This window comes from Magallana gigas, chromosome 3, assembly GCF_963853765.1.
Source record: "Magallana gigas chromosome 3, xbMagGiga1.1, whole genome shotgun sequence".
Classification (NCBI taxonomy): domain Eukaryota; kingdom Metazoa; phylum Mollusca; class Bivalvia; order Ostreida; family Ostreidae; genus Magallana; species Magallana gigas.
The window spans coordinates 37,139,784-37,167,551 of NC_088855.1; the positions used below are offsets into that span (position 1 = coordinate 37,139,784).

Consider the following 27,768-nt stretch of genomic DNA (forward strand, 5'->3'; position numbering starts at 1 on the left):
TATATCATGCAGTCCGTGATTTTTTCTAGTTTTTTATTTCCAACTGATATTCAAGAAATCTTAGTAAGTAATAATGTAGACTTTAAATATTGTTAACACGATCTGAACGTTATGAACTCAGATTGTGACCCTGTCCTTTAAGGAAGGGTGCGACTATTCAGTTGTTATTCAGCAGAAACGTCGTTTCATGCCGTCTTTCAAGCATATTAAAGACTTATTAAATGCCTTCGTTTGATCGATTCGTAATTGAAGCCCATTCTTCTCCGTGGAGTACAAACAAGCAATCTTTAATAGCTCTAATAGCTGGGCAATAAAATGAATGAACAGCAAATGATATTAGTTAGTTGTCATTTGCATGGCAATTATGTCTGGTTGATTCTTAGTTGTGATTTGCGTTTTATTTGTTTATCAATAACAAATAGCTAAGTATTACGGATTGTTTTGATGTTTACAACAATGTAAGATACAAGAATATAGACGGCATGGAAAAATAATTCAATAGCATACGCACATGAATTAACTGATATCCTGATATTTTTTCTCATCTTTAATTCGTGGGGTATAAAATCGTTGTGTGAATGAGTTGATTTAAAAAATAGGGTATCATTTTTTGGATGTATATCGGGATATAAATACGGGTTGGTCACATGATCAAATCCCATAAAGCCCGAAGGGCTTAATGGAAGATTTGATCACGTACCAACCCGTATTTATATCCTGATATACATCCAAAAATGATACCTTATTTCTTATATTTACATTTGTTGCAAATTATGACAATAACAATGCTCCATACTTTCTCTTTTGTGATGACCAAGAAAGCCGCTTCGATAAAGATGACGTAACAAAAAATAGTACAACAATGTTGCAAGCATTTGATTATCATGATAAATAAATATGACACTACTTTTGACAAGACATCACTATTTTTATTGTAATGAAGGCAAACAGAAAAGAAAATGCACTTGTACAATTGAAAAAAAAGATTGAGGCTTGGTGGAGTAGTACCACTTCTGTTAAAGTCGCAGAGCGGTTAAAATTTGAAAACAAAGCGATTGAAAGTTGAGTTAGAGTCTACTTAGGCATTTTCAGGGGAAACTGAATCGCAGAATCAGATTCAAGAGCATAATGATTTCCTCCTTGGGTTTGCAATTTTTATCGAGGCTTGTAAAAAAGTCAGAAATGAATTTTAACTGAATTAACTCCTTTGGCAAATTGCGATTGTAATTTTCAAGAACGCTTCGTTACGCGCTTCGTTACGATGTCGATCCATAAACATTATTCTGTTTACAAGACCTAACATTTTTTCCAATCCCTCGCAAATAATGTTATATTTTTTAAGAAAATGAATGATAAAACTTCGTATAACAAAATTCAGATACGTTTATTTTTTATGCCTAAATTATGTTTTCATTACGATATCTAGGCCTAATTGGTATGTTTCAGCACAAGTCGGTTAGTCTGAGCACAAAGAAAAAGTAGTGACCTAAATTATTCATGCGCTACTTTGACCTCTTGACCAATAATGATGTTATGCAGGAATAACAGCGGACTGTGCAAACAGTGTTATATAAGGGAAAACATTTGCAAGTGTAAATATAAAGTGTTATCTTTTTATTAATTATAGTCGAGTACGTTGGATGAAAACCAGCCGAACCGTTTGTCCAACATTTTTGTGAGCAAAATACAGACTAATGGTTTTAATTAAGCAATTCATTAATAAAGCTATCGGAACACTTTCAGCGGTAACCAGCACAATATACATAATTGAATAATGTTATAATATTCTAACTAATTAATACATTTAGTAAGATATTTGTTTCGCACAATAAAAAGATGTCTGCTGTCTCAAGAACTTTAAATCGCTATGAATTTATAATTTGTTGCAAAACTTCATGACTGGGTTTTTTTTTTAAATCTTGATATTTTCTTCTCACCTGTATTGAATGAAAGTGTATTTGAATTTTTTGTCTTTGTTTATTAGCTTGCAGGATATATTAACAGAATCTAGAAATAACCCAGCAGAATTGTTTAGTTCAAGCTAATGTTGATGTTGTCAGTGTAACCCAGACCGTCCCAAATTGAGATTCTTTTATTGTTTAACATCCATTTTGAGAAGACGAATTGAATTTCTTTGAGCAAAAGTACATTGTGCCCAAGCATCGATTGAAGAAACTAAAGATAAGAAGCCCATATAATATGATTATGCCATGTTTGTAAATATGTACAAGATCTTAACATGCATGGATTGTCTACACTCAACTTCCCACCACATTGGACGAGTCCCACAAACCCTGAATAATATTGATATTGACCAAAAAAAGAAATAACGGAAACAGTATGTGCTCAATCTGATTTTTAAAAATAGACAGTTAGTGGGGGTAAAGTGGTTCAATCGATGAGATTTTATATAGAAAGGGTAAAATCAAAGTGAAGTTTAGTGCTTTGTGAATTTTAAATTGTAAAGACAACTTGTAAAGTAAATAAAACTTTCTATCAGGTTGATATTTTTTTCTTGAAATATGAGTGTTCTCAATGCCTTTTTGAGAAAAATATAAATTTATTCAATGATTTGTTTAATTTTAGAATAGATGATTTCCTTACATAAGTACAAAATAAAAAAGGCATGAAATTTTGAGAAAAATGCTATCCTTTTTTTAAAATTTTTATTTTAACAGGGTTCGGGATCTTTGAATCTGTTTTATCCTCAAAGCTATGTAAAGTCCGAACCAAAAACTTCATGCAAACGCCTTAATTCAAATATACCCTGTCTTACTTTCTATATGCCAAGCTGGTCATTTTATAGTTTATATGGTATGCAGATGATGGAATACTGCATATGACCGTAAAAATATGATATTTAAGTATCTAGTGATTCTATTTTCAACTACGTTTCAATTTTCATATAAGTTGTCATATTTGGCTAGGTCGACATTTAACAAAGCATATTGATGATGTCTAAGAATAGATTGGGATTGCTTTGTTTGATGGATATGTTTATGAATAATCAATACAGTCGCACGCTTTATAAAAAAAGCTCAAATATAAATGCATCTATTGTATTAATTTTGGCTGATTTTAGTTACAAACTTGTATATCAATTATCGAGACAGAAACTGTGGTCATGTTGCGAATGATACGAACCGTGATATACAATGTATATGCATGTGGTTTTAAAAGGCACACGCATGTCCCTAAGCAATCTATTCAGCCACGAGCTTTGCATGCTTATGTAATAATCTGAATTGCATAACTGACTAACGGGTCCCGTATACAAAAAAAAATGGTAACAGAGCATCAGAATAATTTATGCCAACGGCGAAAAAAAAACATTACGCTAGTGTCAATTTTCGTGGGTATTTTTTTGGCTCGCTACACTTTGAATATCGATTTATTCCGGTACATTACTGTACATAGTTCAACAATATATCTTGTTCATAAGAGTGTACGAGTATGTTCCCACTCTTTATTATGGCATATGCAGAAAGCATCGCAAAAGTACATATTTGGGTTTTCTCCCTTTTAAAAAAAAAATTATACGGGTTCAACTGTAACGCTGTCACAAAAGTACATGTAAATATAAGATTCTTTATTGACAATGTTTTTATCTGTACTTGTATTACGGGGCGCTCTCTCCCGTACAGGACTCATACTGGGCCAACCCTCAAATTATTCCCTTGTTTGACCCAGCCTCATGAAACCTTTAACCAACCATTAAGCGTTAAGACTCTTATCTAGACTTTGTATGGAATATACTTTTACTTGAATTGGTATGCATCAGCATCCAAAGTTCAAACTGACGATAGATTACAAATTAATCATATACAGTTAACAGTGGAATAACACAATGAAGGATTAACACAACTCCTACATTTAAGTTAAAGATTCCACCTTGAAGGTTGGTTCTTCCAGCATTTAAGTTTGAAAACCCAAGATAAAAGTTGGTTTTCAACCTAAGCGTTGGAAATTCCAAGATTTCATTTGGAAATTCCAAATATAAATTTAGTGAATCCACCTTAAACTTTGAAATTAAAGTTAAAGATTCCAACTTTAAAATTGTGTTCTCCAAAATTAAAGTATAAAACTCCAACTTTAAAGTTGATCTTTCAATTTTAAAGTTCGGATTTTAAAAATCAAAGTTAAAAATTCCAACTTGAAATTTGGCTTGAAGTTGGAAATTTCAACTTTCAAGTTGGATAGTACATCCTATATTAAGGGTGAAATTTCCTAATTTATAGTTGGAAATTCATAGATTTAAGTCAAAAATTCTAAGTGTAAAGTTTGGAACCTATAAGAGTAAATGTCTTTAAAGTTGGAAGTTTAAATTTTAAATTCCAAGACTGAAGATGGGAATTCCCAATTTTAAATTTAAAAGTTTAAGATTTAAGATTTAAGTTTTAAAAAAACCCAGTAAATTACATTCTTGAATATGCAAGTAAAGATAAGTTAATACATTCTTACTGATCAATCAATCAATGCAGTGGACTGCCAGGTATCGATGAATCGAATAATTTAATAGGACCAATCATAGTAAAGGTCAATGGTTAAATCTATCAATTCGTCAATAAGTGTGCAACCCGATCAATTCATGGGTCACGTGTGTATTTGGTATACCCAAGATTATTTTGGCACACAATGCCCCAATGGAAAATAAATTGTCTAAAACATGTCAAATATTTTTTTCTAAAGAAGATGGGGGAATAAGATAAAATAAAATGCCTTGAAGTTCTATAAAATGACTGTATTTGCAGGTTTGATACGTACACGCCTGTTTGAGTCAACATATTCCAAGAAATGAAAATCTTATAGGTTAAAAATCAATGATATGTAAACTGTATATTGTTTTAGATAATTTTAAAAAAAATATCAGATTTATTGATATTTTAATTTTTCAGTAGCTTGTCCGACCGTGTAGGGGCATTTTACACGCCTTATCAACCCATCGACTTTTAAAACGAGTACAGTTTAATGATTAAGGTAGATTTTACTCAATTCTACAACGGATTGGGCTCACTAAAAAGAACAAAGAACTAGATCAAACAGTTTCTTTCCTCTCAATCTACAATACATTTACCCAGTAAAAATATTCAATAGTACAGAAAAGATACGTAACCATCAAACTTAAGATTGTTTAACCACGTGCTCTAATACCCCCACATGACTATTTACGTCAAAGTATTAATTATTTTTTAAACAATAATTGATTCATTTTGAAAATACAATATTTTGTTTCCACAATTGCTAAGTTTTGAGAAAAAACAAATATACTTTATCCATCTACTGCATATGACGTGGAACATCCGATAATCTAATATTTGTAAATTATAAGGCAATATTTACTTTCAAAAATTTTAATTTGCACTTTTTTCATTTTAAAATTTATTGAATTTAGAAAATAATTTAACAACTCTCACTACAAAACGCAATACAATATATGATTAAAGAAAACAAATGACTATGTATGTCCCCTTTAGCTATTTCATCATAAATAATAAAACGTCTTAGATATTCAATCCTCCTTTAATTTAACATGTCTTGCACAGAGCATCACCATTTGATCGCCATGGTAAGGCTGCCTGAAAGTGAAAATTGTAACAGTAAATATTTTACCTAAACAACGTATAATTAATAATTCTAACTGACTGCATCGTTCGCTGTTATCCCAATAACATTATGAAAAGAAATGCTTTCTTTCTGCTATGTAAAGAATATTATTAGTGTTAGTAATTATATAGATTACAGGGCCGATGTTTTAAAATTGTTTACTAAGTCTGCAAGGTGTTCTGTGAGCATTGATCTCTATTTGGGCCATTGATTGGTACTCAGATAACGGCTTCAACTTTACTTTTAATATTATTTGCTGGTAACAAACAAGGGTTCATTTTTATATGCAAGAACATTTGGACCCTAGCTCTATAGGAAGGAACCCTGAGGACAAACTATGAACCTAACGGTCAACGGTGGTAAACAAAGTAAAGTGAAACCGAGTTCAAATTTCATTATATGAGTTTACATTGACATGATAATACATGATATAATGATCCGGTATTTGGTTTTATCGATACAACTATGGTGCTCTATCAATGCAGTATTTATTCGAGGAAAAGGTGCTAGTTTTCCTTATGAAGTGTACAAGCGTTGGCAACCTGCTTATGTTCTTAATAGAAAGCAATATGTGGCTCTTGATATGAATTATGACGCTGTTGGAAGTAGTACGGGAAGAGCCGCTATTTTTGCTAACATTAATATAGAATATGCTGGATCGGATTCCACTATGTCGGATACGGAGAGAAACACATATACAGATCTTGTGGAATTCCCAACAATGGCGGGGTGAGTACCACCGGAACACAAACTCATACAAAAACGAGAGACGTACGGTCAATTCAGTTGGACATTAAAATTTTTCAATTTGTGTTTACATCTCCATATACCATTTTTTTTGGAAGTACCATTTTTTTGGAAGTAAGGTCTTTTTTCCCTAAAAAGTAAAAAAAAATACAATTGTAAATGATGATGATGATGATGATGATGATGATATTTTTATCGGCTCTTACTGATTTAACTTTCTTCATCCATATATATATTCAAAGGATAGTTTTCGTAAAAGTAGCTAGGGTATCATGGAACTGATAACTTTTCATTTAAAATAGTAATTAAAATAAGATAAATGTTTTCATAGCTCTAAATGCATATCATTTTTTAAATTTAATTTACAAAATGATTTTTACTTGAAATCTTGAATACTAAATCAATTAAAATACATAACATAGGGGTCTTGTTGAATGAAAAATGTCCTCAGTTCACATGATGTATTTTACTCTTGCTTAAAAGAAATGGACATTTAATCAGCAAAATGAATTATTTTTTTCTATAAATGCTTGTAATATTTGCTTTATAAAGAGGTGAGAAAGTGCATACTCTAACGTTAACAATCGCTTCTAATACTGGGGAAAGAACATTTGCGAAATTGAAACAATTTAAACAAACCGAGTCCCTTTGGAAGCTAAAGCACTACAAGATTAAATGGTATTCATTTGTCAACAGATAAGCCCATTAACAGTCATCAAAGATTCGGAAAAACCATGCTTGAATCAAGCTGTTAAAACATTTCGTATCTAGGAAAGCAAAGTAGTATCAATATTCCTACGCAACGTTTTTCTTAGTTACCAGGTTCCTTCGATAGAGAAGTCTCTTAGGGTTACTTTTCATAAAAAATGTCAAAGTTTAAGCTTTATAGCTGATATCATTAACAATTGTGTTCTAAAATTGTTGCTTTCCTTGGTCCCTTGCGGAAATTAATGGATAGAAGTTTGCTTCTAAGGAAATTAAAGTTAATGCTATTGTGCGTAGTAATGCTAAGCATATCTTTTAAAATCTATATTACTGAGTTTTAAATTATGAATATTTAGCCATGAAAACGTTCTCAGATATTTTATTTTGGATGGAATCTAGATACACTGCATAGTCATCGTTTATCATAAATCTTCGCATAAACGGACTCTTTAAAAGACTTAACACTAATCAAGCAAGAAATAGAATTTCAATGATAAACAATCAATAACTCTTCACAATGGTTGTGCAGTGTTAAAAGGAATTTTTCAACCAAAAAATGTAGGCCCTTACATGTATCATCAAAAATAATTATTAAAAGCTGTTATGATCTTGGGTAAGAATGAGTAATTCTTTATTTTTTTTTTTTAAGATAGATATTTGTATTTGAAATAAGGAAAATATGTTCACTTTCACAGATATAAAACGTTCTCTCAGAATCCCCAGACAATATTGTCTTTTTTTAGAGTTCTCTATTTCACAAAACATTAATGTATTTACCTCTATTGAACTGTTGTAATCCGTATAACTTTAGAGTTCTCTATTTCACAAAACATTAATGTATTTACCTTTATTGAACTGTTGTAATCCGTATACTTGCACAAATCACATTAAGGTGACTAGATGGTCAGCAAATTAACAACCAGATTTACCAACAAATTTTGGATATAGTACTTAAAGGACCTAGGAAAGGTTCGAGCTAATAATTTGGAGTTTTATTTTCCCATTTTTATCATTTAGAATGGTTATTATGGTTTTTTTAATACTTTAATTGCTAATGCTTTTTTCAAAAATTGAAAGTCAAATTTTGAGTTACAAGCAAGATATGGAGTTTGAAATTCTTTGTTTTGATTTTTCTGTATTTATGAACAAATTAAAATCAGTTTAGCCACGAATTATCTTGTCAAAAAATGGCAATTTCTTAGTTTACATTATTTGTAAACAAATATAAAATCGGGCTTTGTTTATATAACAATGAATTCTTAACTCTGAATCTCTCATATTTAACTTGACCTCAACCATTTAAATTTGGGTCAAACATTTAAAATGCACAAGTGAATTATTTCATACATAAAAATAATAATAATAAAATATTGATCTCAAATCGTGTCTTAATCTATTTAACACCATATAAACACCATAATTTTTAGTTTTGAAATTCAAAATTTCCTATACATTTATGCAAAGCTCTCCTTTTAAAGGAAATCGATATAGTCAAAAAATGGCCATGACCATCTAGTCCTCTTAATTCAATTTGTCACGTACAGAATGCTTATTGATTATTCTCTTGAATAATATTAACTTTTTTAACAAACTTTCTTTTATAAAAGGTATATACATGTATACTGTTTAAGCTAGCTCGCGGATTTGCTGACGTCTTATTGGGATATGACATAAGAATCACCGTGTTTTCAAAGTCAAAAATCAAATAACTTCAATGCATCTTTAGCAGTATGAAATGAAATATTAAAGCTCCAGGTGGTGTTACATGACACTTGTCGATATCTTTGTAGATAAAAGTACGATGCATTCAAAATACTTTCACTTGTTCAGAATTTTTTTTAATTTTACAATATTTGACTATAAAAATGTTTTAAAAATTAGGTACCAAAGGACTGTATAATTATGATATGGGCCTGAAATGGTCCCCTAAAATGAACATCATCATTTAACTGTAATTTGTTCAATTATACATGTGATGTTTTAACATAATGTTCATTTTGATTCAACTGCCCACAATTTAGAAATATAACCTTGTAAAGACAACCTTTTCCCGCCATTTTTATATTTTTTTTTAGCATAAAACAACTTGTTTTCAAGCATTTTTTCTTACAGAAAACATAAAGCGCATGCTTGAACAAACAAAATATTTTAATCAGAGATGTATTTAGCCAAGGCTAATAAGTGACAAAAAAATTTTCCTTGTTCAAGCATGCGATCTATATTTCTCATTCATAAAAAATAAGAAAATTGAAATTTTTTGACTGATTTTGATTGAATTATAGGAATAGCGTCACTTCTGATGTCATATACTGACAGTGAGTGCAAAGAAATCAAATAAATATTTGAAAAATATAACCAACATCAACTCTTCTAAAATATAAAATAACATTTTATTTACCAGAAACACTTTTAAAAATGGCGAATTATGGGGGCCAAATTTAACTCATATCATATTTAGTTCTTTATGGGGTAGGAGATTTATAAAATTATACTTAATTTTATTGTTTATTTCAACAGGAAGTATGTCGTGATATGGGGGTGTCCCATACCACCTTAAATGGGTCTGTACACATATTTATCATCAAAAGATTAAAAACCAAATACATGTTACAAACATCGTTTTATTAAACAGGTTTTCCAAAGAAAAAATCCGCTTATTGAAATGGATAGAATGGCGGGAGGGCGGCCGCTAATAAGGGTGCACCTATTGTACGGATAACTCCTCCTACAGTTTTCAAGATAGAAAAATGTTGTTTTGCAGATCAATTGAACATATATCAGAGATGTGCACATTACTTGAATTTTGATTTTTGATAATGTATGAAAAAAATGCTACCTGTTAAATAAGTTATTATCAATATTATTTTGCTGAATATTGCGTATATGGTACTTCATTTCTCTGCATAAGTAGTGTTTATCAATTTAGGCTTTACAGGCTTCGCATACGTTGCATCAGTTTTCGCATACGTTGCACGAGGTCTCGCATTCGTTGCATGGGTTTTAATGCTCGCATCAAGTCTCCTCAAAATAGTTGAAGCCCCTTTCACAATTGGCGCACGACCACTTTACACCACTTTGCAATCGAAATTTTTGAGCTTCGCGCGAGCTCTCGCATACGTTGCACGAGCCCTCGCTTACGCTGCACGAGCTCTCGCATTCGTTGCATACGTTTCACTGGTCGCATCAAGTCTCCTCTGAATAGTGGACATGCACACTATTCACACGCGACCGAACGCGATCCAAATTATCGCAGTGCAACGCACGAACAGTAGTATGAACGTTTTACAACGTTTTGTGTACTCGCAAGAGTGATGCACGATTTTTAAAGGTCGTAAGATGAATCGCAGTTGTTAATGCGCGTATTGTGCGACCATGAGACTGTTGCTCAACATGTCTCATGTTATCTTGCAACGTTTTACTATCATTGCACGACTTATCAGTGTAATATGCCTTGCTTTGCCATTTGAATATATACCATGTATAAGCATCTCTGTTTCAGACCACAATTCAACAATATACATTTATTGCATGATGGTAAGGGAAATATGAAGATTTATTTCTCTAATAAAACCTTTATTTCCCCAGGGCATCGCCCGAAGGAAATTTGTTTTTCTGGGGGGAATAAATCTTCATATTCCCTTAACATTAATGCAATAAACGAACAACATATGATTATACAAAATACGTTGATTTCTAAAAGTTGTTTGATTGTTTGATTTCCTCTGTTACTGTCTCACTTTTCTTTCATAATTTCGAATCATAGATAGTTAAGTTGATTTTGTGAAAATTAAAAGCTTTTTCATTCCTATGAAATCACCCTGCCACGTGACTTTCTAGATCAATCAAAGATAATAGAATAATCATATTGAGGTGTAATAATAAATGCTGCTGCATCTCTGTTTCTTCTTGCGCGGCATGTTCTCTCGCTTTCAACTATGTCTACTGAAAAGCGTCGGAAATGGGCGGTATATATACCCCCTCTGACTCGCACGAGCATTCGTACCATGGAACGCATGATCGCACGTCCAATCGCATTGGCGCACGTTCAATCGCGCGATCATCTGGTCTCTCGCGCGACCCTATCGCATTATCTTCCAACAGTCGCTTTCATTTTATAACAGTCGCATATACACGCAAGATATATCGCAAGATTTAATGCGTTTACGTCGCACAACGCTCGCTTAGATCCTGCGAATTTTGTACGAATACTTTTTTTCAAATGCGATTATTTCGGCAACAGTTTACGAATCATATCTAATTATTTCGGTCGCACGAATATTTTGTCGCTTCTGCTCGTGCGCCAATTGTGAAAGAGGCTTGACATGCACACTACTCAGACGCGACCAAATGCAATCCAAATTATCGCAGTTCAACGCACGAACATTAGTACGAACGTTTTACAACGTTTTGTGTACTCGTACGAGTGATGCACGAGTTTTAAAGGTCGTAAGATTAATCGCTGTTGTTTATGCGTGTGTTTGTGACCATGAGACTGTTGCTCTAAATGTCTCATGTAATCTTGTAACGTTGTACAATCACTGCACGACTTATCGGCCTCAATATGCAATGCTTTGCCACTAGTATATATACCCTGTATGAGCATCTCTGTTTTAGACCATAATTGACAATTGACAATATACATTTATACAATAATGTTCGGGAAATATGAACATTTATTCCCTCAAGAAATATCATTTTCCCGAGGGCTTCGCCCGAGGACAATTTGTTTTTTCTGGGGGAATAATTCTTCATATTTCCTGAACATTAAAGTAATAAACGTTTTATTATACCAAACAACATAATATTGTTTGACTTTTCAATAGCGATAACGTCGTGATTGTTTGATTTACTTTGTTACTGTCTCACTTTTCTTTCATAAATCATAGATAGTTGAGTTTGTTTTGTTAAGCCCCTTTCACAAATGGCGCACGACCCAATTATTCGTGCGACCGAAAAAATTAGATATGAATCGTTATTGTTACCGAAATAATCGCATATGAAAAAAGTATTCGTACGAATTTCGCACGATCTAAGTGAGCGTTGTGCGATGTAAACACATTGAATCTTTCGATGTATCTTGCGTCTGTATGCGACTGTTGTACAATAAAAGCAACTGTTGTGAGAGACTAGGTGATCGGACGATTGAACGTGCGCCATCGTGATTCGACGTACGATTATGCGTTCCATGGTACGAATGATCGTGTGAGTCAGAGGGGGTATATACACCGCCCATATTCAGTAGACATAGTTGTAAGCGAGAAAAGATGAAGATACAGATATGCAGCAGCATTTATTATTATACCTCAATATGATTGTTCTATTATATCTGATTGGTCTAGAAAGTCATGTGACAGGGCGATGTCATAGGAATGAAAAAGCTGATATGAGCATACGATGTAGACAAATATGATTTAATCAAAAATATTTAATCATGATAAATCTCTTTATATCTCAGAACCAACTTAACTATCTATGATTTATGAAAGAAAAGTAAGACAGTTACATGGGAAATCAAACAATCACGACGTTAATGTTGCGACTGTTGAAAAGTCAAACATTATTAGAAATTAACATATTTTATGTAATCATGTGTTGCTTGGTATAATAAAACATTTATTGCATTAATGGTCAAGGAATATGAAGATTTATTCCCCAGAAAAAAACAAATTTCTCTCGGGCGAAGCCCTCTGGAAATATGATTTTTCTCGAGGGAATAAATCTTCATACATGTATTTCCCTCACCATCATGCAATAAGTGTATATTGTAAATTTTGTTCTGAAACAGAGATACTTATACAGAGTATATATACTAGTAGCAAAGCATGGCACATTGAGGCTGATAAGTTGTGCAATGATAGTAAAACGTTGCAAGATTACACGAGACACGTTGAGCAACAGTCTCACGGTCGCAAAACAAACGTATAAACACCAGCGATTTATCTTACGATCTTTATAAATCGTGTATCACTCTTGCGAGTACACAAAACGTTGTAAAACGTTCGTACTAATAATCGTGCGTTGCACTGCGATAATCTGGATCGCGTCCGGTCGCGTCTGAATAGGACATGTCCACTATTCAGCAGAGACTTGATGCAACCAGTAAAACGTATGCTACGAATGCGAGAGCTCGTGCAACCTAAGCGAGGGTTCGTGCAACGTATGCGAGAGCTCGTGCAAAGCTAAAAAAATTCGATCGCAAAGTGGTATAAAGTGGTCGTGCGCCTATTGTGAAAGGGGCTTTATATAGAGATAATCTAAAGCCCCTTTAGAGCGTCGGAAATGGGTGGAATATACCCCTCTGACTCGCACGAGCATTCGTACCATGGAACGCATAATCGCACGTCCAATCGCTTTGGCGCACGTTCAATCGTCCGATCACCTGGTCTCTCGCGCGATCCTATCATATTATCAACAGTTGCTTTCACTGTACAACAGTCGCATACAGACGCAAGATTTAATGCGTTTACATCGCACAACGCTCGCTTAGATCGTGCGAAATTCGTACGAATATTTTTTCATATGCGGTTATTTCGGCAACAGTTTACGATTCATATCTATTTTTTCGGTCGCACGAATATTTTGTCGCTTCTGCTCGTGCACCAATTGCGAAAGGGGCTTAAAGTTGAATTCATATTTAGGCAACTGTATAAAATAAGATTTATGAACGTTTGTTGCTTTTGCAGTTCAAAATTTTACTCTTTTCCTCAAAGATAGATTTACTGAACTGGAAATCAAAATAATTAAAATCTTCCTGCAAGTAATCAAACGCAATTACCAATATGTTATTGAAACAGATTTGTTGCAATTGATTCCGCATTGCTTAAGATTAAGCTAGCACTATGTGTATAGGAAAATGCGTTTTCGTTGTGAGCCAGAAATTTTGGGTTTTGGGGGGGGGGTTTTTCTGTGAGTCATCATGATTTATTCCATACAATACTAAAGCTATATTAGTAGTCGTACGATAATCTATGAAATATCTTTGAAGTTTCTACGGGATACTGAATCTAAGCACATTTATAACCTCTGTTAAATCAGTTAAAACACAATAAATTTAAAATCAAAGACATTTAAATCAACTGTAACTAAGACAAAATAAATTCATGTACAATGATTTGAATATTGATTTTTATCAGACCCCTGCTGTATATTTTTATGGTAAAACAATATATGAATTCTTGTAAGTATATATTATCCTCTGCAAATGAAACTGTAGACATTATCATAACCCATAATTGTACATGGATTTGATATGACATTGGCATCACAATCCAGCCAGCCAAAATAAGCTTGATTACAACGTCACAACACAGCAAAACAAAGCTCTAAACTGCAAGTACATGTATATGTTTACCCATATGTGCCTACAATATAAAGAGTCTTGCACACCTTTGTTTATGCAATGTGTCCTTTCCTTTGATTATGCATGTGTTGTATTAAAGTTTTGTAATTTAAAGAATTCAAAACTATCTGTAACAATCTTGTTAAAGATAGTTTTGAATTCTTTGAATTACAAAACTTTAATATAACCACAAGTATTTAGTATTTTAATATGATGATAAACGGTGTTTATAACACACTTGGCATTTTACCTTAAAACATTACATCTTTCAAATTCATTTCGTCGTTTACAGAATGTTTCAACAAAATGTTACATTGATCCATTCCATGGACATCTAGGTTTTTATTTTTGCACTTTTTAATTATCGTCCTCATAAATCTGAATAAAATGAAATCAAAGCAAATGCATTCACTAAGTATATCAACACTTATTATTAAGGAAATGGTATTATGAATAATTCTATCGCCATTCACACTGCATCTAAAGGCTTTTATACCATTCAAGTGGTTCATGTAAATGAAGGATTATGATTGAAATATGTGTTGTTGAAATATGTTCAATATAGTGTGGAACAATAATCAATCAAGCAAGCGATTGAAGAATAATTGCCGACAGGACATGCCTAATGAAATATTGATGATACAATTTAGATTTTTTATAATCTCTACATAAAGCAGACAGGGATCGAAAGTTTTATAATAGTGTTCATTTGAGTGAAGGTAACATTGGCGCACCGTTAAATGCCAAATATACGTTTATTTTTATTACATTAGCTACGTTTGTGAATATGCAGATTACAGGTCTAATAACTAACAGCAGTTTAAAGCCTTTCAATTAATATTGCTAGAAACAAATAAACTAAAACTGGTGTTTATAACCTCAAACATTCGGTCAATGGACGTAAATATTCATTTTTAAACATTTTAAAAATAATTTCAATGGTAAAAAGAATTTTAAGATAAAAAAAAGTTTGGGGGACGATTTTCAAAAATTTTAATAATTGTTTTCAGTAAGAAAAAATAAAAGCTCCAGGTGGATTCGAACTCATGTGCTTCGGTTCGCAAGGCTGATATTTTAACCACTGAACTATAATTATGATATTTACCTAAAGAAGATGGGGGAATAAGATGGCGCAAATGCCCATTCGGTTTAGTAGTGAAATACAATTTTAAATTTATTTTTCCCCAATTTAATCTATTCAAATATATTACAATACAACTTTTCAAAGGCAAAATTTTTAACTATAGTCAGTTTTTAATATATTTAACATAAAATACGAAAAAAAAATATTGTCGGAAATTTTTGTGGTATCGAACCCGTAACATAAAAACCCTAGATATATAAGTTTAGCTTATGCCAGGTACTCTAACCACTGAGCCATTTCAGACACAACAAAGTGGGCTTTTTAAATATTATGTGTGACTAAGGCCACGAACCACCGGACTTTTCAAAACGTTCAATTGTTGAGATACAAAATGATATTTTTAATGTATAGTGGGTCATCTCTCCACGTTTTTGTTGATTGAAATCGGTTTGTTTCCCAATAGACCTTAATTAGATTATGAGTAAAATATGGAGCACAGACCCACTCTATAAAAGAAGATGCTTTAAAGTTCTAAAAAATGACAGTATTTGCAGCTTTTGATACGTATACGCCTGTTTGAATCAACATATTCCAAGTATTGAACATACCTACAGGTTAAAAATCAATGATTTGTTAAATATATATTGTTTTAAATAATTTTTAAAAAATCCATCGGATTTATTGATACTTTAATTTTTCAGTAGCCTGTCCGACCGCGTATGGGCATTTTACACGCCTTATCCACTCATCTTCTTTATCGATACAAACAATTTAAAAAACATTAAGGGTACCCTACGTAATCAATACTTATCCGTTTTATGATACTACGTCACAAGATGGCGATTTAAAGGGTTTACTAATTGTTTGTATTAAGCAATTTGGTTGAATATCATCATTAGCTACTGGGTTAACCATTTAGCTCAGTTGGTAGAGCGTTGGTGTTCCATATTCTATCATAATACTAAGTATAGTTGTACATTGTCCAAAAAGGTCCCAGGTTTACTCGTACGGTAAAGAGTTCATCCTGATTAATGGCTCCACAGATATCCAACTTGAACAAATTCTTTTCGTCAACATCCGATAAACTCTCAATATTAACCAAGAATCTAGACGGGACTTGTTATATTTTTTGTGCTTAATGTTTAACACCTATAAAAATATTTTTGCAATCTATGTATCATCTTTGCTAGACAAGGGACAAACTCGTTTATTCTTACGTCCCCCTGGATATGAGAATGACCGAATCTGGCCCTTGGCTCATATAGCTAAAACATTTACTGTGGATTATAATCCAAAAGAGTTTTTAGACATATTTAATTTTGTTAGTTCTTTTATCATTTTTCTTATTTACGTTATTTCATCATAAAAGAATAAACTTTAAAAAATGAGACTCGTATTCAAGCTCTCACAGTGAACGTAAATTACTTTTTCTTATTTCTTGGAATACAATAGATATAATAAAAAAAATACGTTTAAACTCAATTTGATTGGTAGATAAAAGATATTAATATTTTTTTGTTTAAGGAGGGGGGGGAGGTCTGTATGTCCTTTTCTGTATTGATTCTTTTACGCATTTTATTATAATGATTCATCTTTAATGATATTGGGGGATTAAACATAGAAATGGGGGGAGGGGGTAATGTTTAATCAATAGGAGGTAATGTGTTACAGATGGAATATTCTGATGTTACTTCATAAGACATATCTGTGTAACAGAATTAATTTGGTTATTTGAAAATAACGAACGCAACGAAAGTAAGCTTTGTGAAGTCCCCTTTTTTTAAAGCAAGTTTTATTATTTCGATTTTAATAAGCCTTAATGATGAATGATTCGAGTGTTTCTCATGTAATAACTGACATACCAACTTAGTGATAAAGAAGCTGATCGAATTTAATGGAGCGCGTTTTTTAAAGTATTTTAAGACATGTCATTATTGTGCGTTTACTTTTATGAAGAAGAAAGCTGGGTCATGGTTCACTCGCATACATCTTAAGAGATCGACGTGCACGCCCGTCTCTCTATTGATTTCTTTGAAGCTTTTTATTATAATAATTTATCTTCAATGATATTTGGTTTGAACAGAAATTTTGATATTAGTAAAAACAGCATGTGTACCTATTCAATATCTTATTGTCTGGAATTGATTGCAGACTGTTTACAAAAAACAAACACAGCCTCCGTTGTCTGTTTGACATTACGCAGACGCTAAATACAGTTCATTGGAACAACAAACACACTCTGCGTGTTACTTTTCAGTCCAGTTTAAGATATTTGAGATCACCTGATAGGAAGTTATAATAAAGAACTATTGATACTTCAGAGCTTGTAACCTGTATCCATTATATCAATTTCAACTAGCTTTCATGTCTACCAAAAAAAAATAAGAACATTATTAATATAATAAATTCTTGAATAATTTTTAATCATAATTTAAAACAACAAGAATTTAATTTACATTGCCAATAACGAAAGTGAGATTTGATATTACACATTAAAACAATAAATTAGGGTTGGAACTTTTGATACATAAAAGCTTGAATCATTTTGATATCCAGATGACACTATATCAAATACCGGCAATAAATGATATTTATGTAGATTTATATTTATATGATTTAATTTTCAAATAATTTAAAGGTTTTGACGTTGAAAGAAAAAAATCGATGCATGTAGAAATTGACGTTAACTTACAGACTTCAAAATATGGCTTGTAATTTCATCCTCGTTGATGTGGTAAAACATGTGTTAGAATACCATAGTAATCAGAAAATTATGTTGTCTTCATTGTAGGTACAACGTATATGGACTGACTTATGCATTTTATACACATGATAATAATATATATTACAAGATCATGTAGTGACAAAGATTATTTTAATTTTTTGTCACTATTGATATAAAGCTAAAGACTCATCAATTAAATCCTATTCTATTTAAATATATCGGTTAACATTTTAATTGGTTGATAAAATAGTGGTATCATAATGGTATTGGTAATCTTTAAGCGATTATTTAGATTTTTTGTCGACTTTTTGAAACCTAATACAAGTATTTGTATCATTAAGAGATACGTGATGTGAATTTGTGATGTGCATTTTGTTTTCTGTGTTTCTTCCTTGTCTGAAAAGAATTAAAAACATATCAATCCTTCTAAATTTTTTTTATCATTAAGAGTGTTTGTCAGAGATGGATAATACTTATGTTTAAGTTCATGGTCGCATAAATGAAAGAATTAAACCGAACTGACCCATATCTGAGTGTTCTTCCATGAACATTGAATACAAGAAAAAAATGAAGATTTTCGAAATCGATAAACTTTGCTTAAAAAGGGCGTATGAAGGATAGGTGCAAGGTACAGATATCAAAGACCGCTATTGCAAAATACAAAAACTTGAATTGAATGACTTTAAAGTAAATTTTATTTCATCTTAAAAAAAATAAGCTGTGTGCAATTCTCTTCAGTATTGAATTATGTTCAACATCAATACACGTTACACCCGAATTGGATATAAAAATTTGAATCTGAATGAACTCTTTTCCCATTCCATCAATGGTAATTGAACCAAAGTTTGTTGTCATTTTACAATAGAAACCAGTGGGCTTTCTCTCTACTTCAAAGTTCAATCGATTCTTGCGTGTTTTTAAAACTTTTTCTGATGATTGGTGTTTTTTTGCATAATCTTTTTAAACTGCAACTAAGTAAATTCATTTCTTTGTGAGAAAAGATAAGTTCATGAAAGATTGATTCACATGTATGAACTTCAAAAGAGACAAGACGGATATTATTGGACGGGGTTGATCACTATCAGCTTTTTTTTCTAATCTCGAGAACAAGTAAGAGATTTCATTATAGTACAATAGTTTGGAGAGTGTTTTCAAGAGACAAATCACATGTATTACCTAAAAGTACTCTCTATTCATTCGTATCTAGAAATGTAAATTAAAAATTTTTTTGATGCATACAAATTTTGAAAAATAAAGAGATAAATTACATGTATATGCATGGAATAACACATTTTTGTAAACTAATAACTTTGTTTGAAGTATAAAACAAATCTCTTACATGTTCTCGAGAATGACAATAGGGTAAGGAATTTGGTAATTTTAGGAGGAGGCTGGTTTTTTACACTTCTGATATTTCTTGATATCTTCTACGTATCGTTAATATGGCAACAAGTTACCATATCGTATCCATAATTGTTTTCTAATTAATGGGTATTATTCAGCGATGCATAACATATGCATATATATTTTACATTATCAAATCCTACCATTAACCATTGACTCACATTTTCAGTACATCACGTGAACGATCTTTCCCAGTAATACACCGGGGTAATGTGGCTTCGATTAAGCAAAGAATGCTTATATTGCGGTCGGCTTCGGCCGATCACAGTTGTGTCCATATGAGGCATGCGGCAAACTTCACTATTTGTGCCCACATTACGCCTCGCACTACTTTGTTTAAAATGCAGTGACAGCTCCAAGTAAATCTTTATTCAATATTTTTATAACTAAGGAACATTATTTTGGTGCATTTGTCTTTGGATTTAAACATGTATACAGTTATATTAAGGATTTAAATAAAGTTTTCCTAAGGTTCGCCAGCTTAACTTAAAGTTAATTCCTTGCTATCTCGGAAAGCAAAAAAAAAAAAAAAAACCACGATTCTTTCTTTTTAATTCGTGTAGTACTATTGGCTTTGTACAATAGTTCATGGTGACAACTAATATCCCATGCCAATCATTCCTTTAAAAGTAATATTTGTTTTTAGGTATCGTCGGTTCTATCACAACACTCCACTCTGCGAATACAAATGATGATAGGGAGTATTCAAGTTGACTGCACAGCCTTGTGTGTTAAAGAACCAAATATATTTATGAAGGGTTAAAGAGATTTTTAACGATACATTTCTTTTTAATGTTTAAGGGTTTGCTTACTAGTATTTGCAAGATGTTGTTTCGTAAACTTAGCTACGAGACCTACTGAGTTGCGACTGTGTGAATTTTAGGCGAAGGTCTTGTTAACGTAAATTAATTTTTTTATTATTTCGCTTTTCCGTCTGCCTTTCATGATGAGAAATTCCTTATTTATCATAGATATAATATCCCGTCTGCCTTAAACGATAAAAGAAACCCTTATTTCATTATAGATACCTCTATAAAATGCCATTTGTTTCAAACGTATTTCCTTTTATTTTTTCTCGTCTCGAATCTGTAGTCCTTTTTGTTGTGTATAAATAAAAATAAAATAACATGATCAATTTTAGGCAAAGCTATTCAAATCCTCTCCATTATTTCCGAGTCGGAAATAATTAATTTGAGACATGAAATCGTTGTCATGCTACTAAGTTAACACGAAAGTTTTTTTTCTTTAAATACTGTAAGCTACGAATTAATGGTAAGCATTTTCAAAGTTTGATTGTGAATCAATACGTTAGGACTTATATAACAATACCGTACCTTTCAAAGTTAATGACTCCAAGAGTTGCTTGCGTGGTAAAATTGTTATCATCATTTGGAGAATGTAATAGAAATGGTACAATGTTTATGCAATGGTGTACTTTGAACACTTTACTTTGAATAAATAATTGAATAATGGTGCATTATCTGTAGGAATACACAAAGGTAAAGGTGAATCTTAAACTTCTGAAATAGCATTCTAAATTTTAGATACCAGTTTCCCATTTTTGAATGTGGTTGTTTCAACATATTTAATCCTAGTGACTCCATTCCGCTTACTTCCACGACAGAATACTTTACAGAATACATTATTCACAAAAGATAATGTTCTAATTATAACTAAAACCTGTAAAGGAGGATATTCTGAATATTAAGGATTATTTCTAATGAAACTATTTTATCAGATGGTCATTAGTATTTGAGATACATTTCATCGGTACTACTAGTATTCCCGTGAACCTGCCTGAAGTACTGCATGTTGATAAACTACTCTGTTTTTCAGGGCCATAGTGATGGGATATAACATTCCGAACTTCGGGACCGGCAAACTAAATCTCTCCATGGAGCAGTTGGTTGGAATATATAACGGAACCATCAGCCGATGGGATGACACCACATTTGCAACTAACAATCCTGCAGGCAATTTCCCTGCGGAAAATATTGTTGTGATTGCGCGTGCTGATAAATCGGGCTCGACGGATCTCTTCACCTTGGCACTTTCTGCCGTGGACCAGAACTGGAACAGTACCTACGGGCATTTTTCACAGGGCGTTAATGACACTGGACATCCGATGTACTGGAATCCTTCCGCGATAACTTACTACGGTATGCAGACTCGCGGTGTCTCTGGTTTACTATTGTCGTTTCAGAACTCCATTGGCTATCTGTCTGTGGCCGACGTGCAGGACGGCATTGTTGAAACCGCTCTCCTTCGTAATGGAGCCGGAGAATATATGTCTCCTACATCAGCAGCTGTACAAAAGTCAATGGATTATTTCGCTTCTCAGAATCCATCAGCATTAACATTTGCTTTGGCAAACAGCGCTGCGTCAGGTTCATATCCAATAGCCGGGTTTACACATTTTATCTTATATAAAACTCTAATGACTGACTGTTCGTCATCAAAAGAACTCGTCCGATACATTGACTGGTTTCTGACGGAGGGCACTCCTAGAGCTGACTGTGAAGATTTAGGATTTGCTCCACTTAGCCCTGATATGACCAGTAGAGTACAAATCAACGTGGTGCAGCAAATAAGTTGTGGAGGTAATAACATGTGGGCCCAAGTAATGGCAGATAAAGAAAGTGAAGGGAAAGTTGTGGATGACTCCTGGATAACTCAGGTGGCGATCGGAGTTCCTATAGGCACAATCGTGGTAGGGGCACTGGGAGGTTATATACTTCTACAGAAATTCAAGTATTGGCGGTTACTTAATAGAGATGATTGGTTAATTCCTATTGAAGATATTGTATTTTATTACGATAATAAAACCAATTCTTCGAACCGAGCTTCATCCATCTTTGGACGATCGGCAAAATCTTTACAGTCGGCTCAATCCGATATGGATCGGAGACAGCTAGACGCTTTGGTGGATAAGGTGTTACAATGGCCAGGGAAGTGGAAAGGCTATGATATCGGTGTCCGGTTGCTAGAGATCCATCAAATGCAGAACTTAACCAAAGAAATGAAACAGGAGATGCTAATACTTCGTGATAAGATATCTCACCCTAATGTGGTTAAGTTCTATGGACTTACGGTCGTAGACAATGAAAAATACTTGATAGGTGAATATTGTCGGAAAGGGTCCTTAGCAGAAGTTTTACAAGATAATAAGATAACAATGACACCTGATTTTAAATTGGCACTGGCTCTAGATGTGTGCCAGGGGATGTGTTTCCTTCATCATCAACATCTTGTTCATGGAAATTTAAAAGGAGCGGTTTGTTTCGTAGATGCGAAGTGGACAGTCAAAGTAGGTGATTGGGAATTCTTGAGACTGTTATCTCTGAACAACGAAAACTACGCAATGACTTCAGGAGAAGTTTATACTGGAAGCTTAACAACTCAAACGACATCATCGAGGGAGTTTTGGGTAGCACCGGAAGTTCTGCGAGCACACTTCAAGTGCAAACTAACACCTGAGTCAGACGTGTTTAGCTTTTCTATTCTGTTGCAAGAAATATACACACAAGAAGAACCTTATAGTGAACACCTTGGAACATCATCAACTAAAGAAGTTGTGCATGCAATTTGCTCTAGTAACTTGCGTCCAAAGATTCAGTTGGATATACCTGTGTCAATTAGACAGATTATGGAGATTGCCTGGACAGACAATCCAAATAGTCGACCGTCGTTCGATCAAATTCTTAAGCTTATGAAGCGGAATAATCCATTGAGAAAGTCTGTGATGGACAGCGTTATCCAGTCAATGGAAGATTACACTCAACATTTAGAAGAATGTGTTGAAGAAAAAACTATAGAATTGGAGTCAACAAAAAAACAAATGGAAACTATGATGTCTAGTATCATGCCGGGAGAGGTAGCCGATGCTATATCGAACGGAAATGCTATTGACCATGACGAAGAGAAAACTATAGGGGTGATTTGTGTGGAAATTACGAAAGAAAACGATTTTAAAGATCTACCTTCGAAACAAAAGGTGCAAAAACTGACAAGCATGTGTAATTATTTGGACCGACTCGTGAGCAAATATTCTGCATTCCGGTACAGTTCGTACGGAACGTCTTTTATGATAATTGTAGGGATGGGGGATATTAACAATAACAACGAATTGAGCGTTGCAATGAAAACTGCTCACATGTGTTTAGATATCCTCACTCATGAAAACATAGAAGAATCAAACTGTAATTCAGATGATATCTGGATGATGTCACTAAGTATAGGGGCCCATATTGGCACTTCAACAACGGGCATTGTGGAAACGGACACACCCCAATTTGTTCTGTTCAGTGACTTACCCGAAGTTGTGCGAAGTTTGGCAAGATCTTCGGACTCTTCAAAAATTCACATTTCCATGGATCTGCGTAAAGCTCTCGTTACATCGAATAGTTTTTCATCTGAAAGATCGGGACTACTTATTGTTAGGGTTAGTATTTTGAATTTCAAATGTCTTTCAGGGAAGAAAATGTAGCTTTTTATGAAACTGATGTAATTCCATTTAAAAAATGTGAAGTTGAAGAGTACATTTGCTCAGTAGTTCATGCTTATATAAGAATATTAGGTTGTTCATTAAAAGAAGTTGAATTAGTGCGTAAATGTAAAGTCGTACAAGCATGTTTACTAATTTCGTTGACAATTTTTCTTTTGTTATAGGGGGCCGAGTATGAAACATTTTGGCTGACCGGAAGAACTAGGAAATTCTCTGACTCCTCGCTGAACAGTATGCTGACGGCTCGAAATACAAAAATCCCCAGTGACACTTCAGGAGAAGAGGAACCGCTTCTCAGTCCCTCGCCGAAAAACCTTGCAATGCCTGCCATGGAGAACGGATATGTGAACGAATCCCGTCCTCCCCCGAGTGACATTACCAAAAAGTCGTCTCTTGCCAACGACGCTCGCTCAAATAAAACTGACAAAAAGATTACTTTCGTGAATGAAAATCGGGCCAAAGAAAATGGCGGTCTTAAAATGGGGAATGGAAAGGCCAAAAATATGTACCAAAGGCGACGGACGAAACAAAGAGCGGATATGCTACCGGAAGTTATGGAAGTGACTGTAGATGTGGAGGATGATTTTGCGGAAGTTTAACGAAATTTTAAATTTTTATTTTTAGTAACATATTTTATCTTCATAGAAGTTCACGTTTATCGAATCGTTTCAAAAGGTGTATGAATTGTCCGTTTCCTCGAGAAAGATGCTGTTGTTGTCTTTTTTTTTTATCTATTTATTTTTTTATTTATCTTGAACATTTCGACGAAATCTAATGTATAAAAAATAACTTCCACCCAGGAGGAAAAAAAACCGTACACATGTATATTTTCTAACAAAAGAGCTTTTGTGAGATAAAGAAATTGTTCTTCAATTCTAGATTGATTAATCAAATCTTTCTAAGCAACGGACATCGTGAAAAATCTACATTAAGGAGCAGGCAATATTTATTACTTTTATAAGACCGGTACAAAACAAAATAAATAAAAGTATCACACATGCCTGTACATATGAATAAAAAACAGTTAATGTCTCATGTTAATGTTTATATAGTATGTTACTGCTGCTGTATCAAAACTATGAAGTACATTGTTCTAAGAATAATGGTCTTAAATTATAACAGTATATTGTACATGTTTAACAAGATGTAGTGAAATCATTTATTTCCATATTAAAGGGATTCCCCTCAATAGTGTAACGTTGTAAATGGACGTAGAGTATTTAAAATTATTCTATGTGAAGGCATGTGTATATTGCTTAAATTCTCGAGTTGATTTTTAATAATGACCAGTAGTTAGAGAGTTAAGTTAATTGCGAAATTTAAGATTAGAATGCTTACTTTTAAATTGTATTTGATCAAACCTGGCCAAATACCCTTTTTCCTTCTTAAATTATCTCTTTTATGATATGTGTAGGACATTTGGTCTTAAAATATAATCATCTGAAGAAATGAATTAAAACCGACTTCAGATAAAGGAATGAGAAACAACACATTTTCACTTTCATTTACATTGTATTTGTGCATCAGAAATGTCGAAAGACGTGTAAAATATAAGCATTTATGTCAAGGAATTTCAATTTTTTCCCAGACCCTTGTGTGGTTTTCTTTTTTTTTTTTACATTTTATCTTTATTGTACACAGCATCACACTGATATAGGTCCGATTGTTTTAGCATGTTTGAAATACATGATAGTAAAATCAAAAGTAGATGAAATATTCACTAAAAGTGATCGTTACCTTCATGCTTTGTCATGTTGTAAATTTTGAATTTACCGGGTGTCAGTAAAAACAAAATTTACAAGTTGTCATATAAATTTTGTATTTACTGCCAACCGGTAAATTCAAAATTTACAACATGACAACTTATTGGGAAAAAAATCATCTGCTGGACAGCAAGTGAAAATGTAATTAAAACAAAGTAAATTAGTAAAATTACCAAACAGGTCAATTCTTTGTATTTAAGATACATGTACATGTTTTGAAATATGTGTTAGAAAACTAAAAAAGATATGCAAACAGTTTCTTACAATGAGGTAAAATTATGACAGTTATAAGAAGAGGGGGAGAATTTTCAAGTTAATGTTTTTCTAAGAGTTGTGATGCTTTATAAGGTTTCTTATTAAATATTTCATATTAAAAGTAATTGAATAAAACACTTAAAAGATTAGCAAAAAATGAATAGCCTTAAAAAGGGACCTTGTAGATCTTTTAGTTTGTTATAGAGAATATGGAAATAGTGGGTTACCTTAAGTAAATGAGCATTTTTTCTCAAACCTCAATTGAAATGGCAATTTATTGTATCCTTTTCTCACATGTTACCAAGTTTATTGCTATATATGAAAGTTTATATAGTGTTTATCCTTTTATCGCACATTTTAACTTTACTTAAATATTGATTGATTTGTCGAAATTTTGAAATTAACATGTAAAATGTGAACACTTTGCATGTTTGTTCAGTATTTTATTTATGATGAAAAATTGCAAGTGTAGGTTCCATGGGTATTTAATGTTAAAATAATATGAGACCCATGCTTTTCTTATATAAAAAAAGTGATTGTTCGATGTTCATTTGTACCAGCCCAATTTTTGCCGTATATTTTGCCTGGTTCCTAATGATGTATTCTAAAATTCACTGAATTAGTTGTTTTGATGGTTGCATTAATATTTGCAATCAATTAGTATGTCTTTATGCCGTCTTTGATTGTATGCGGCCGGAATACTTTATTTTAATTAATAATTTGATTGAACTTTATTTTATGTATGAATTTAGGTTTAATGGTACGTTTTTAAAAAAAAGTTGACATACCATCAATTTTGTTGGAGCAATTAGAAAATATGAATTAAATTATAAATTTGTCATCATTCGTATGTTGTTGTGTTTTTTATGAAACTGTCTGTGTGAATGCGCCCTATTCAGCGATACGGATTTATTATGCTCTTTTTTCATACTGTATCTATTAACTGTGTTGGTGTACATTTTAGTTCTCTGGGATATTTACCGGTACATGCATACACATATGTTTATAGTCATTTCGGAAACTTGACATACACGATAAAATTGTCACTTGCTTCTGACTTCTACTTTCAGAAAAGCAGCAGATAATTATTGATATTGGAAGACATTTGTTATGTGAACGTACATAAACAATATTGTTAAAGCATTATTAGTAACTTCCTTAAAATATTTTTTCCCTAAAGAATACATAACATTTAGATAAAAGAAAAAAGCGTATAGTTTGCACAATTATAACTTATGACGTACCCCATGCATGGAAGTCTTCTCATACGCCAATATTTGAAATTCATGATGTTATAAAAAGAAGGCAATATTACTTAGTGCTTTAAGTTGAATCAAATTTGACCATCTTTTTTTGTAACAGGATTAAGGACTTTATATTTTCTCTCATCATACAGAGTTAAAATTCGATGCAGATCGATGGAAACCCATGGTGCTTTCCATTTAACCGGCATCGCCGGATTTGCCGGTGTTGCCTTTGTCGCCGAATGCTGGAACGCGCGTCGCCGGCGAGCGATTGTGGCAACGCCTTTTATCATTGCCGATTAGGAAACAATATGGCGCATAGGTTACCATATTTTACAAAACTGGATTTCTGCAACTTAAGTTTTTCCAACTATAAAACAAAAAACATCAAAAG

General features: G+C 32.9%; 1 protein-coding gene across 1 annotated transcript in view; it reads left to right on the plus strand.

Moving 5' to 3' along the window:
• The window catches only part of LOC105318117 (speract receptor), a 39,351-nt gene extending 12,422 nt beyond the window's left edge, over positions 1–26,929 (plus strand). The window contains exons 2-3 of the mRNA XM_066079538.1: positions 21,445–24,049; positions 24,277–26,929. Coding sequence (XP_065935610.1) covers positions 21,445–24,049; positions 24,277–24,711 — 3,040 coding nt within the window. The 3' untranslated portion in view covers positions 24,712–26,929. The remainder of the gene's footprint in view (positions 1–21,444; positions 24,050–24,276) is intronic.
• The last annotated feature ends 839 nt before the right edge of the window (positions 26,930–27,768 follow it).